We start from the raw sequence: 14,677 nt of genomic DNA, 5'->3' as shown, positions 1-14,677 counted from the left end.
GCGCGACTCACGGGTGTGAAGGATTGCTACCCGTCCCCAGCCTCGCCCCGCTTGTCTTTGGTCGCGTTTCTTCCTTGCGTGCAAGAGAAAGAATGCGATCTGCGGGATCGGTTTTCGGCGAGGCTCAACGAGCTCTGCCGGTTTCAAACTTTCGCGGCAGCGTAATCGAACAGTCGAGTTGTCGGACGCTCGAAAAAAGTGCAAAGAGCTGTGTCCCCTGGACGCTAGCAGACACGTGACCCTCCTTTTTCTGTGCAAGCAGGGCTGTCGAGAGGAACGGGAGCAGTGCCGATATCTAGTGAACGCAGGAGTAGGAATTACCAAGGGATCTGCGAAGGAGTCCCGGCCGAAAGCGGCACGTTCGTGAGAAACGAGTCGGCGATCTCGGGACTGGAAATGTGTCGTGATACGCAATGTGTCAAGGCACCAGAAATCCGGAAGTCTCTCCCGACCGCCAGTCAAATTCTGTTTGCTTGCCTGTTCGTACTCCCCTCCCATGAGACACACGTTTGGGGACCAGAGGCAAGAGCTCCGCTGGTCCTCGGATCGAGAAAACACTGTCATCTCTCCAATCCCTACGTTCTTGCCAGCAAGCACAAATGGCCTACAGACCCGGAGGCAACGGAAGCGTCCTTGCTGCGGTGGCGTGTATCTGTGTGCTTTGCGCGGTGAACCCCAGTCCGCAACACTGCTTTCTTTCCTAGTTTTTTCGTTCACGATCCAGCATTCAAGTTTTTTCGTATCGAATGCCTCGGCTGTTCGTGCGGTTTCGGACCTCCAAGGTCCAAAGTTGGTCATCTAGGAGCCTCTTCACTTGCGTGGAAATCAGCGAAATTGCGTGTCGCTGCCGCGCGGTCGGTTCGAGGTCAACGGACAAGTCTTTCGAGACTTTCCATCGGCTGCTCGAAAAACCGAACCTTTTTTGATTGCGCCACGCCACGGGAGAAGCCGATTAACTGGTGAAGAGAAACCTGCACGTGATTTCCATAGGCCCAAGACTCCACGAAGGCCGTGGACTGGCCGAAAGATGGCGTTTGCCTACGCGGAGACCGATCCGGAGAAGATCCTGTGTTGCGTCGGAATTCCTCGAGAGGATCGAAGCTTGCCCCCTGCGGTGGGGGAACCGTTTGAAAGATGTCCACGCTCTTTCATGTCCTGGCGTTTTCGCACACGACACTTATAGAGCTCCCCCCACCACCACACGGATGGTTTTCTCGGCAACGGCTTTGCAACGAGGGCCCCTAGGAGGGCGGCCTTGGGAGTGACGAGCTCGGAACGCGATGACGACTCGGCGCGATTCGCCGTACACTTTCTGGGGGCGGGGGTTGGGGTAACTTTTTCTCGCGTCGAAAAAGGCTGAAAGACCGAGGTCTCTTGAATTGATAGTTGACCGCCGGTTCGCTTCGAACACCCCCCTGAACCAAAAACGTGAGTTGATTCGCTATCCTGTTTTCTGTTTTCTTGGTATCTCAACGCACTTGACGCGAGAGAGATGTGCACGGCGCCTCCGTGCGCCACGCTCGACGGACGGCCGACGAAGCCGCTGAGGGCAGAGAGGCCGTGCACGGGAAGTCGGCGGGTTGCGCATGCACCCCGAACCCCGGTCGAGAAAACGCTTTCTGGTTTTCAAATAGACGCTGTGGAAACGAAGGTTGGAAAATAGTCCGGAGTTGGGGTTCCAGCACACGCCGCCAATGTCTCTTCTTTCCAGCTTGCGGTTTCTGGGGGTCCACGCCACGCAGAGCTGTCCTTGTTTCACTGCAGTGAAAATTACGCGGGTCAGTCAACCCAGCGGTTGAGGCACGCGCCGCACACCTGGACGTCTCCTGGGCCGGGGGGAGGAAAAAATTCCCCGGTCTCGAAGAATTGGCCTTGTCCCGCCCGCCGCAAAGAAACGGGTCGTTTTGTACAGTTTGTCAGTCCTGTTGGCGCCCTCGATTTCAGACTTTTTCCGGCGGCACAGCTACCGGCAAGCTTATCGGGTGCAACCGCCTGCGACCGCTCCTCCAGGGAGAAGAGTCGGAAAAATTCGGGCGATCGTCAATGCAGGCGAAGCCCGCGCCAGTCTGTTTGTTCCATTCTAGCGGTTGGACAGTCCAGAACAAGAACCCCTTCTCCACGTCTGTTTCCAATTCGTTAGTCGGGTGTATGGACACCCGATCCAGTGGACATCAGTTTTCTTGCCAAGCCCTGCCACAGGGCCTCTCAGGGTAGTCGCAATTCCTGTTCCCAGGTGGTACAGTTCTTCCTTCTTCGTGTCCATTTTCTGCGTTTTGTTCTGCTCGAATGTAAGGTGCGTACAAAGCATCCCATCCTCACTAATGTGAAACCCACTGGCTTCTGTTCTAGCTCGACCGCGGTGTGCACCCACGTCATTGCGGTCGATCAGCCACTGGCGTTTGTTGCGTCGGATCGACGGCCCAAAAAAGCTTGGGGTAGTAGCTTCGAAGTAGGCATCAAGTTTCGGAATCTCGGTTGTCTGTTTCCGCGGCTTTTCCCCGTTGTTTACGCTTTCTGTTCTGAGGCGAGGCTGCGCCTCTCTGGCGTCATGGCGAGCAGCGGATACACCAGAGGTGCCTCCCCCATGAACGGCGGAGGCGGGAAGCTCGTGCTCGGCGCGCTTCTGTCTCTTCTTTCCTTGCTGGTTCTGACTGAGCCCATTGAGTTCAGTCTGGCGCACAGGGATGCCAAGTCGGAAGAAGAAAGGAAGAAAGAGAAGGTGCGACAAGAGGCAGAGGAAGAAAAACGCTTGGCCCTGATCCGAGCGAAGCTCCCCAACCGGAAGAAGAAGGAATACATTGACTGGAACCGGCTTTCTCCCGAGACGACGGTCCTGCTCTCAGCGACACCAGCTGACGTTGACGCGCTCAGTGACCACCTCCCTTTCCAGATTGCGAACGTCACGATGCAGGTAAGCCCCAGTCGTTTGAGAGACGTGGAATACAAAGACGCTACAGCTTCTGTTTTCGGGACGTCTACCGTAAAAGGGGGGGGGGGCAAATGTCCCGGGGCAAAGGCCGCTGACAGGAACATCTGACAAAGCAGCGAAGAGAGACAGAGAAGCTGGTGATATAAACTCGACACCTGGAGGCGTCAAAGAGACAGGACGGTGCCTTCTCCCCGGCAGTGAAAAGGGCTCAGCAGATGAAAAAGCCAGCCTGACGGTTTGTGCGGAGAGCGGCTCCTCGCCGGTTGTCCCTGCGCAGCTAAGTTTTCGATAAACGAACCGAACGCAGGACGGGTAAAAGGCTATCCTATGCCATCAGCGTGCGTCTTTTCACTCCCAGCAAAGAGGGATGCAAACCCCGGGAAAGTGACAAAGACACCCAGGCCACGGGGTGCTCCTCAGCGTCCGACGGACCATACGCGGCAACTCGAGCATCATCTTTAGGAGTTACGGCGGTGTATGCTCTCCTCCCAAAGGCAGCAGACCATGAGGCGTGCACTTTCGTCTCGTTTTTCTCCTGTTTGGCGTGCAACCTTTTTGCATGTGTCTGGCCCTTCGAACAACGCGCCGCCCTCTTCACGGTCTTGGCCCCCACCAGTTCCTATGCTGCCATCGTCCTTTGCGGCCTTCGTCGCCCCCACCCTTCTCCCCGTTTGCATCTTGTCTTTTTCTTCCTCTCGCTTCCTCGGCCAAGCTTCTTCCGCTCCCCCTTTTCGCCTGGGATCCCCCCCTTGGTAGTTCTATCCGTTACGGTCCAGCGATGGACGAGTCTCTCCTGTTTCCGATTTGCTTCTTCGCAGGAACATACGATTGCGCCCGTGTCCGCAGTGGACAGAGAAATGCAACAGATGCTGCAGGCGAACTACACACACGGCATGAAGACGATTCGAACGAGTGTTGTCTTTGCAGATGACATGCCCATCAAATTGGACAACTCGCGACCGAGACGCGGGGCCGTCTGCCAAGAAGGTACGCCCCAGACCCTCGGAGCGATAAGGGGAAACTGGGAAGAGACGCGAGACAGGGAAGGGAGCGTAAAACGCAACAGACGCCGGCGTGGCGAGGCTGCACCAGTGGCTCGACGGAGGTAGAACACGTGCACGCAGAGAAAAGCGAGAAACTGCAAAAGCAGATGCACACTGACGGTTGTAAGGAAAGGGAGCCCGCCACCCGGTGGAGCGTGAGGAGTAGGGATGGACGACGAATCGAGTCAAATAAAGGCCTAGCTGTAATATAAGAGACAGCGGCGCGTGGCCTAGGCTTCGAACTGTTCTTCGCGCAGGCGGCGATATTTCTTTTCTTATAAGGAGTCGATTTGTGGTGTCCATCGCATACCGCACCCGCCCACGTTTTCAGGTGGACCAGAAGGGGAGAGCGCGGTCTCTGGTGAACGTTTTCCGGGCTTCTTCCCTTCCTTGTTTGTCGCGTTTCAGCCCAGAGAGCCATGCTGCTCTCGTTCAATCGGGTTCAGCGCAAACCCGATGGGCAAGCGTACGCCTCCTTCAACCTCCACAGTCCTTCTGCGGTCTCGTTTCACAAGGAGCTCGCGGGCGAATACAATTTGAAGGCGCTGAACCCCTTCATGTGGACCAGCCATTTTCCCACGGGTATGCAGGCAGCGAAATGCACGTGCCTTCGCTCGTGGTGTCGACGTCGGTGGCCCACTTCCGCAACTCCGCGCTTGTTCCATCACGAAGCACGCCTCTTCTCCAGCCCCAAACTCGACCGCGAAAAGCAATGTGCCACAGGCGACTCTACCCAAGTATTCATCTTCATTCGTTCATAATGTGTACGTGTGTTTCTATGTGTATGTCTATATATGTCCATATTTACGTTTCACATACGTGTGTCAGTAGATGGCCTTAGGGCAGCAATGGGAAGATGGGTCTGGCGGTTTCGCGTCTCTGTTTTCTGGTGCTTTTGGAGTTTTGCTGTCATGTGCATATGCCGTCTCGTTACTGTGTTTGGCATGCGAGAGCAAATGGAGGAGACCCAAGCTTAAACGCGTCTGGTGCGCCTTTCTCTCTCTGTTTGCAGAGGAAGAATTCACGACTTTTCGGGGGACGGCGATTTGCATGAAGAAAGGTTCTCGACTGCAACTGCTTCGAGGCTGGCCGGTCGCAGTACCTGGTGAGCTCCCTCTCTGCCGTTTGCTTACATCGCCCGTGTAGTGGTTGCCCGCGAGACTGCGTTTCGACGGTGTGTTTCCGCTTAAAGAGCCTCAAACTCCGGCTCTCTCTCTGCGTTCTGTCTGCGTACCCTCTCTCTTCTACTCTATCGCCTGCACTTGTCTTTCCGCTTTCTTCCTCGCTTTGATGGTCTTTTCTGAAGAGGTCAGTCGCTCCCCCATGTGCCCCACGCCACTCTTCACCTGCAGCTTGCTGTTTGTTGCGCGTTTGCGCGGTGTGGTTCTTCTTTCCCTTGCGACTGCCCCCGCTGTCTTTCCAGTCGATTTTTTCTTTGTGAGCCTCGCTGTCTCCGGTCGCGAATGGCTACTTTGTCCTCTGTCTCCTGCGTTTGTCTACAGAATACAAGGAGGGGCCTTGGCAGGCGCGCGTGATGGTTTTCCGTGCGTTTGTTTCCCCCTCTGCGGACTCAAAGAAAAAAAATCTTTTCGTGTTGCAGGCGACTTTGAAGGTGACGCGTACTCCGAAAGACGGCATCTTCAAACAACAAAATATGGACGTTATTCCCTTCATGGGATACATCAAAATCAACAACAAAAAATACGGACAGTACGTTTGTCGTGACGTCTGCCGACTAGGCTCGGAACCACAACAAAACCGCCTCTAGATGGTCTCTCGGTGTCTTGTCTGGACAGTCCGCCGCGGCGTTTGATGGTTTAGGGCGGCACGTCCTGTAACAGGAGGACACGATGTTTTTCGGGTCCTGCCCGTTCGCCATTCCACCGCATGCGGAAGTCCCGAGCAGACCTCGCTTTTTCTGCGCTCTCGGTTGAGGCCCTATTTGGCTGCAAATGTCCAGACACGCCCTCAAGCCCGCTCAGGCGACAGCGGTATCGAGCGAACTGGTGCTGCGCTGGCTCACCTTTTTAGACGGGATAGACGAGATATACGTCGATCTTGCCGATATTTACCTGCTTGAGACGCAGTTCCCCCCTCGCTTGTGGCGGACTTTCAGTCGCCACACGAGAGCTTCACCTCTTCTCTTTCTCTCAGCTTCCATGTGGGTAACTGGGGGACTCTGGGTGTATGTACTTTGCAGTTTGGAGGCGGCGATCATTCGACACAAACTGCTGAACAAGGGCTGCACGCTGCGCAGGGTCGACAAGCACAGCCAAGTCGAGCTGAAATGTGACGATGTCGACGCGAAGCTGACTGATCTCAGTGAGTTGTTTCCTCCGAGCGAACAGGGACTTGCACGTTCGGGAGAAAACAGGCGTGTCTTTCGTGGTGTAGAGGCGCGTCTGCTGAGCCGAAAAAAACGACGAAAGTGACCTCCGTGCCTGGCGACGGGCTGCGTATTCTCAGATCCGGCAGCCGTGAGCAGCTGCCTGTAAACTGAAACTCGGTTGTGCAGGCAGCTGCTGTTTTGGTCTCAAGGTATACTTAGCACCTTTGAGTTAGCACGGGGCCGGTTTCCAGAGCGACGCGTCGTCCGAAGCAAAAACTCCAATCTCGGTGGCAGCGTCGAAGATGATAGGCGTCTGAGACGCAGGGGTGTACGCCGATTTTGAAGTCTCCGATCGGTCACGGAGAAAAAGCATCCTAGATGAACGAAACGCCGGCTGCAAAACCTGGCGCTTCTCCACACCAGTTCGTCTTTGTGTCACCCTCTTGGAGGTGATGTCGAATGGGGCATAACTCTATCAAGACAGAGAGGCAGATACTCCTATACAGGTAGACGTAGAAGAGGCGGTTGCCTACAGAAAGGCACACAGAGATGTAGGTAGAGAGGTGCTCTGTGAGACAAACAGGTGGGTATCGCGACAGGTCATCCGGAGGACGCTAGAGGGGAACCTAAAGGCCAGTAGTAGAGGGACAGGCAGCGAACTGGTCGCATCGAGGAAAGAGCGACAGAAAACCTCTGCTCTGGGTGTTGTTCACAGACGAAATGCTGGACGAGCGTCCTTTGCTGCGAAATACCTTCAAGAAAGCCGGGATTTTCTCAGGCGTTTCGGCGGCTTCGTACTCCATGGCTCTTGTGAGCCATCTTCTGTCGTCCGTCCACTCATCGCTCGTGAGTATTCAGCGGCCCGTTGAGAGCCGCCGAAAACGATGAACAGCCGGAAAGAGGCATCGGATTGGGTGTGTGAAACGGTCTACCAGAGAACCAGTTGTCACGAGGCATGTTTCGGATCGTGGAATCTCTCTATGCCTGCGCCGCCCGAAACGCATTCCCTAGTAGAGACCTTCGAGATCCATCAGCGTCATCCATTCCTTCACCTTGTGGACTCAGTTCTGCATAACATGTGTATTGTAGATGCAGACATAAGCATACATATTTTCAACACATTCATGTGGATGTGCCACGGCTACGACACGTGGTCGTGAGGACAAGGCCTGTGGGAGGTTTTCTACAGGGGATGCTAGGCGTGCCGGTGCAATTCAAGGCAGGTGTGCGCGTCTTTTAAGGGCTTGTGCGTTTCACCGCCGTGTCAAAAAGTCTTTTTCTCCGGCAAACGACATGGTTGGCCCCACACGTTCATCCAGAGTGCCGGTGTACCTTTCAGCGTCTGTTTCGGTTCCGAGGAAGGAAGAAGCTCCTGCAGTGGCTCGAGAGTTCGTTCGTGTTTCTGCGGCGCGGTACCGTGCCCAGGTTTGCAGTCGGCAGTGGGTCTGCATTATCGAAGCTACACAATCATCCTCCTGAAAATTGGTTTGGCATCAAGGTGCTCGACGTAGGTTCCATTTTCTGCCTTGAACATTGTTCACAGGAAATCTTGCCGCCTCAGGGTTTCTTGCTCACCGGCACCGGATTCGCCCTGGCGGCGTTGCTGTCTGTGGTCATCGCGGGGCCAGTCGTCGGTCTGAAGAGATTCAAGTGGCGCAAGATGTTTGCCGCGAAAAAACGTGAGCATGAAAGAACTTATCCCAAGAAACCACAGTCTGGAAACAGTTCTGGCCCACGCACAAGCCAATTGTCTCCCAGCATCCGTTCATATTTACATTCCTTCGAGTCTGTCTATGGGCCACCGTGTGTATCGATGTATGTAGAATCCATCCCTCCCACCTAGGCGCCACCTTCTTCTACTTCACATCGATTTCCCCAGTGTGCGATATGCATTCTCTCGACATTTTCACGTGATCCCTAACGAAGCTGTTTCTCTCTCCTCGCCGGTGCTCTATTCTACGAACAGCAAACGGACTGGACTCGGGACTGCATGCATTTGAGAAAGCCTAATGTGGCGACGCTGTCTTTCCTTACTTCTCGGTAGCCGGGTTCTGGCGCGAGTAAGGGCGTGTAAGCTCTCTTGGACAGCCGGTTGCACCCTGTGCGTTGGAATTTCTGGGTTTGTTCTCTGTTGGTGCCGATCTCAGGGGAATATCTGCAGAAAATAGTTGATGAGGAGAACAGTTTTTCGTCGGCAGCAGCCCCGGTAGTCGATTTGGTCTTCGTGGTGAACGAGCTAAAACATGCAGAAGAGGGAACAGATGCATCGGGGGAGCAAGCGGGAACCACGCCCGGCAACCGCGACGATTCCCCCACGCAGCCCAGTCGCCCAACTGATCTTTCTCCTATGGCACAGAAGATTCAAAATGTGATTGACCAGTACCACTACCTAGAAACTGTCGCCGCCGCGTACGACGACTTCACGCGAATTGAGAGGTACAGAGTTGCCCAAGAGGAGGTCCAAGAAGAAGCCAAGACGCTTCGCTCTTTCCTGAAGCGAACGGCGTCGCGTACGCCTGGATTTATTGGAGTTACGGAAGAGGGAGAGCTTAAGCTGACGGTTCGCCAACTGACGGATGTGTATGCCCACCTCGGCAAGCAGATAAAGGCGGAAACTGAGAGGGCCATTGAGAAAGGTCCGTTCACGCCGATAGACGTTTTAATCTCGCGACACAAGGTCGAACGGCTGCACGAAAAATCTTCACAACTGTTGAGCCAGATCAGATCCAAGGGAGGCGACGTGGCACCCATGGATACACCCGACCACGTCGAATCTCTGAAAGCTAGACTCAGCCTGGTCACGGCGTCTAAAGCGGAACTAACCGAAGCTCTGGAGAGCGTAACTCCAGGCTCTCAGGAAGAAGAAGATCTGCGTTTTGCACAGAGTCAGATTCGTCCTGCCAAAAACGCGATCAAGAATGATCTCAGGGTGTTCATGGATGACGACCTGGGAATGGCCCTCGAGGAAGTCGACAATCTTAAGGAAAAGCTTGCGGAGATTCAAAAGAATGCTGGTTCTCAACCTTCACCACTTCAGGAAGTGGAAATTCAAGACGTGAAGGAACAAATCATCGGTTTGAACGAAAAAATCACCAAGCGCGTTCTCGAAATGAGACAGTTTGGCTTCCACGTCGATATCTTACGCGTAGTTGAGCTTGAAAGTGAGTGAGAGCGAAAACATCCGAGATGTTCTTTCGCAGGAGGGACAGTGCAACGTGAGAGCTGCTGGGGACACAGAGGTCCTCTACCCTGTCCCTCGCCACTTTTTCCGTCAGGGTCCAAAATAACTCGAAGGCGCCTGGACAGTGGAACCCGGCGCAGTCGAGAGTCAAGACAGGAACAACGGAGTGTCACGAGCTCGAAACAAGCTACGTTTTACCAAACGCGAAATGGCCGACACGTTGAAGTCGCAGTGCGGCTTTCCAATTTGTCTGCAAAGCAAGATGTGACGATACTTCTAAGGGAGGGGGGCAAAAAGGAGTCAAAGGCATGAATTCAGTGATAGTGCCTATGAACGGCATTCTTGGGTAGACTAGCGCTGGAGCTAGGATAGTAGCGTAGGTTCAGCGGTTTACTCTGAATTATCGTATACTCCCAACGAGCATTTGAGGACCAAACGAAAGTCCGAGGCGCGAAATGCCCATGTGGTCGAGCGAAGAGAGCTACGGGGTATTGGTGTGGCGGGAGATGCTGGAATTTTCTTGTCAACTTTCTCTTGTGGTCACTCTGTGTCGGCAGTGTATCTCGTGGCGTTTCTAGTGAGGCAATTGTCTCTGCGCTCCGCAGTCTCCTCGTGAATTGGCGTTGCTTGGGATGAATTGGGAATGGTGGGTAGTGGCCTAACCACTGACATATGCATATTTCAAGATATAACTTATGAACAAACCTTCTTGTGGTACTCTGCGCAGTACCGGTTAGAACACACAGCTGGCCGATCGTGTTTTCGCTCGAGTGTTGACAACGGAGCAGCCGTAGCCACCCAATTCTTGGTACGTGTGGGTACCGACACCTGCGGCATTTGATGACGAAGTTACAGAAGCATGACTCAAGCGGGCACAACTATAAAAAAGTCGTACACGTTCCGCTGGCGCTGCTTCGCCAATATGTTTGCGTCAACACATCAGCTGAGGCAGTCGTTCCCGTGGCGTTTGTAGTGGGTTCCGAGGGACAGCTGATAGAGTTCCTCGTCGAGGGGCCGTGGTCAGGCAGATTCGCAGGTATATTAGCAAACTCAGCAGCATTTTATGCAAATCCTTTGATTGTTCAGATCATGGCACAGCTGGCTCACACAACAAAGCAGATAACAGCGCCATGACGCATTACGTGGAGCCTTGTGAGTTGGCCCACAACTTAATTACAGCTGCAAGCGCCTCAATGAATGGGCATTTGCCGTCCTTCCCGAAATGCACATGAGCAGCCGTTACCTTTCTCTTGGAAAAATGTAGCATACCAGTGGTCCGGCGACGCAGCCTCTCGAAAAAATCTTGAAGCGACAGCAGGAGCCCGCCCTTGCACCGATGATTGTCAGCGCAACAACGGCTATGTGCCCTTACGCGGTTAACGCACACCTGGTGAAGCTATGCCTTTCCAGCAAACGAGCGTCGTTCGGCTAATTTGTCCTCGGAAAAATTTTTCCCATTCGCGGCACGATCAGCCCTAGTCGCCCATGCTGTGTGTGATTCATGGACAAGTTGCCCTGAGAGAGTCCCTTCGCAGCGATACTACAAGAAATCTGTTTTTTATTCCGCTTCCTCTGACTCTTGCAAATTGCGCAGACGTCTGTGGTGGCCACCTGGCTCTACGTCCATTTCGGCCTGGCGCTCATCCGTCTTGTGCGTTTCACCATACCGTCTCTTAAACACATCCCTGGCAAGGTCTTGGTAAAGCCCGTAGTACTCTGGGTCTGTGCTCTCTGGAGGCTCGCCGAAATATTCAATACCAGGATGCCGGCTTTCTGCAGGCGAGGGTGCGAAGAGATGATAGGAAGTGTAGAAAAGTGGATATGGACCTGCACCGTCGGGGCGCAGTCCTCCGAGGGGCTTTGCTGAAGCATCGTAGACGTACGGTAGATCACCTCCATCAGATCTTTTCGACCTCGGCTGGCTCGCTTCCTTGTCTTCTGTGTGTTTTTCCCCTGATCCTCCGGCCTCCTGATGTTCTTTCGCAGAATTTTCGCCGGGAGAACTTCGCCAAGGCTGTGTCATATCTCTCACGGGCGTCTTGCAGCTTTTAGATGAGGAGGGTTGTGCTGATGGGTCACACGGATCAGAGGGAATTACGCCGCCTCCTTCCCCTGCTATGGTATTCAGCGGCACCGTAATGGCCACGTGGAATAGAACAATCAAAGCGACTCCAGACTTCACCATGCTTGCAAAAGTCGCCCCAGAAACTTCTTGAGGTTCTTTGAAACAGACGCCCCGTAGCTTGCGGCGCGTCAGCCTTGTAGAGGTGTAAACGCAGGCCTGAGAAAGAAAACGCAAACATTGGTACTCCAGACAAATCTGTTACTCACCGAGGCAATCGCGGTGATCTATCGGGACGCCACCCGCGGTTTATTGCCAGGAGTTCAACCGCGCCATCAGGGGAAACTCTCTCATGTGTTTTTTAGTGCTAAGAGAAGGGGCTGGGAATGGCAATGGATGTTGCTGTAGCTCGATGCCTGTATGCAGCTGTATGTAGTGACTACTACGGGGCCCACTTGCCATGACATGGAGTGCGCTGCCACAGTCGAGAAGCGAGAACACTCTTCAAAATTTTGATCACCACAGGGGATCTCCAAGCCTAGCTTTCGATCATGATGTGCCGGAAAAAAAGGAAAAATTACTGCATTACGTTCACAAGAAAATGTTCGCGACCCTAGCTTTTCCCTCGCCTGTGGTCTTACTTAGATTCATGCGTGAGGGCAGCGGCTCCTTATGGCTCCTTTTGGAAGCTACATAACAACAAACTAGAGAGAGTACACAACAAATATGAGTTCCGATGGCTAGTTTGCTTCTTGCGTCGTTCAAAACTGGAACAGCAAAGCACGGACAAACACACCCGAGCACCGCTGTTGAGACAAGCCATGCCAGTGGCTGACTCTGCCTGCACATCAACCGCACCGGCGTCGAGTATGGCTCGAAGGATGAACAACGGAAGTTAGCCATTTCGCAGGATGTTCATCTACGTGTGTCAGCTAAGAAACAATGTTTGCTTCTGGCTCACGTTTCCAGCCACGAACTCACGTTTGAGTTGTGGAGTGGGCGTCGGAGCTCACGTTGCATCACCTGGCGACTAAACACCAAACCCGCTCAGCCTTTCGTCAAAAAAAAAGCCGCAATCGTCAAGTCATTCAGCAGCGGGCTTTTAGACGGCTCAGCCCACTCAAATCGAATCACTGCTTTTGTTGGAGGACCAGAGTTCTATTCTACCGTTGAGAGAACGTTTTCGTGCAAGGCATGTCTTCGGGAGGCCCATAGATGCACTGTTGCTGCCCCCAGTCGCCTCTCTCCGGTGTTTCTCGATGTACCAGGAGGTAAAGGAAGGCCGGGACTAGAGGCGTTATCCCATCGAGGGAACGACACCACGAGGCCGTTCTGGTAGCATGCCGCCCCCTTCCTGCTTCAGTGTGAGGGCTTCGCTGTTGTGATAGTACGAATGAAAGAGATATTTAGGCTGTTGTCGCCCCTCTGGAGACCGTGGACTGTGATGCCAAGCTGCTCTGTTATTGGTAATTTACGAGCCGTAGACGGCTGGTGTTTGGCAAGTGAAAACAACTAAGAATCAAAAGCGGAGAGGAAAGACCCACTCATCCACAACTATCGAACTTTTGCTCTTCAGCCAGCAACTCCCTAAAGCAGCAACACACGAAGCCACAGTGCCTGCAAGGATGGAAGGCCTTGGTACATGGTGCATCCGGAAAAATGAAATTGTGCCTCGACACTATCGTTGTGGTTCCGCTGTGGCGCACTACTCCAAGGGAAACCCGAGGTGATATTACAGTGGTATAGAGTATTCTTGGTCCCTCAATACACGTACACAAATAACCGACGCCTGGAGTCTGCGGAGTCAAAATCAGTGATGCGCTTGTCCCTATTTAGGACGTGGAAGGATAATTCGCCCATGAAACGTCTGGAGTCTGAGCACCTAAGCAAAGTTCGATCTATGCCGACGAACATATGCAAATAAAGCAGTAATATCTAACGCTTCACGGGGCTGGCAAGGGGTGTGCTATGCTCAGATTATCTTTAGTCAAAACATCGCTTATTGTTTTCGCTCTCAAGAATTACGCGGCTCTACTATTCCCAGCACGCCTTCCGGGAGATCCCTCCTTCTTGCTTGTGTGATTTACAGTCAATGGTTCTTGGCCAGAAGAGTTAGGAAAAAATAAGGAAAATATAAGCGTTTCTTCAACAACGGCGCGACAGACATGCTTAAGGTAACGTTTCCTACAGCATCCTGTTACTGTCAGTGGCTCCTCCCTGACTACCTCCCCACTGCCTCTGGATCCGTTTAACGCCGTTCCCTCTGAGTACCGTATGAACCTTCATCTGTAGCCGTTGTGGTGCGCGGCTGTCTTTTCTTCAGCTCTACGATTTTATAGATAAGCGAACAGAGGATATTCTTCGCTGATCGTTCTTTGGTCGGATCGTGCTTGTCTTCTCCAGGCAAAAGGGGCACCGGGACAATTTGTGCAGCGCGTTGTAGATGGATCTCTAGATCAGAGTCATCGACGCACTGATTAGCCAGTTGTATGAGGCGCGTTCTGGGGGAGGCAATCTCAGCATCGATATCGAAAAGTTCCAGAGGAGGACCGGGTAAGTTTGGCAATATAGGCGGGTAAACGGCAGGACGGAGAGGAGGCAAGGGTGTAACAAATTCAGGTGCAATAACCGACAAGGGTTCGTATTTGACGCCAAGCTGTCGATAGAGTTGCCTGACCTCCGACACATGCGATGTATCTAGCGCAAAATTTGTTTTCTCAAATAGCTTTCGGAAATCTGACAGCAGGACTTCTTCAGTATCGTGGAAACAAGGCAGTGGACGTTCTGAGAGGCTCGTGGTGTCCGGGACAGGCTGAGAAGGCTCAAGTGACGCTTCTACTTCGGTAGACGGCCGTAGAGCGTCAGGGCCTCCTTCATGCTGGTTAAGGAGCCACTGAAAGATCAACAGCTGCAAGAGAGGGTTGTTCTCCTTATCAAGGAAATCATTGTCAAAGATATGGAAGCTGCCAATGGATACAAGCCGACCGCCGTTGGGGTGTACATAGGCAGCTGCGAGCGGTCGACTGGAAGGATGCGCCGTCAGGCCGCTAGAGAGGAAAGCAAACGCGGGCTTTTGTACACTAATTGTTGCCCCATACGGGAATACGAAAGGTGTTTCCTCCTCAAAGGTAAC

The 14,677-nt window shown here is 53.3% G+C and overlaps 1 protein-coding gene across 1 annotated transcript; it reads left to right on the top strand.

The window, feature by feature from the left end:
• Nucleotides 1–2,548: 2,548 nt before the first annotated feature.
• NCLIV_015225 (Chaperone protein dnaJ, related) lies at nucleotides 2,549–9,470 on the top strand (the record flags this gene model as incomplete). The annotated part of the gene is made up of 9 exons (XM_003881713.1): nucleotides 2,549–2,911; nucleotides 3,748–3,916; nucleotides 4,381–4,554; nucleotides 4,985–5,077; nucleotides 5,475–5,682; nucleotides 6,173–6,294; nucleotides 7,017–7,147; nucleotides 7,845–7,980; nucleotides 8,449–9,470. The coding sequence occupies 9 exons, from the start codon at nucleotides 2,549–2,551 to the stop codon at nucleotides 9,468–9,470; spliced, it is 2,418 nt and encodes an 805-aa protein (XP_003881762.1).
• Between the last annotated feature and the right edge of the window lie 5,207 nt (nucleotides 9,471–14,677).

Source organism: Neospora caninum, chromosome V, assembly GCF_000208865.1.
Source record: "Neospora caninum Liverpool complete genome, chromosome V".
Classification (NCBI taxonomy): Eukaryota; Apicomplexa; class Conoidasida; order Eucoccidiorida; family Sarcocystidae; genus Neospora; species Neospora caninum.
This window is presented reverse-complemented; position numbering and strand designations above follow the sequence as displayed.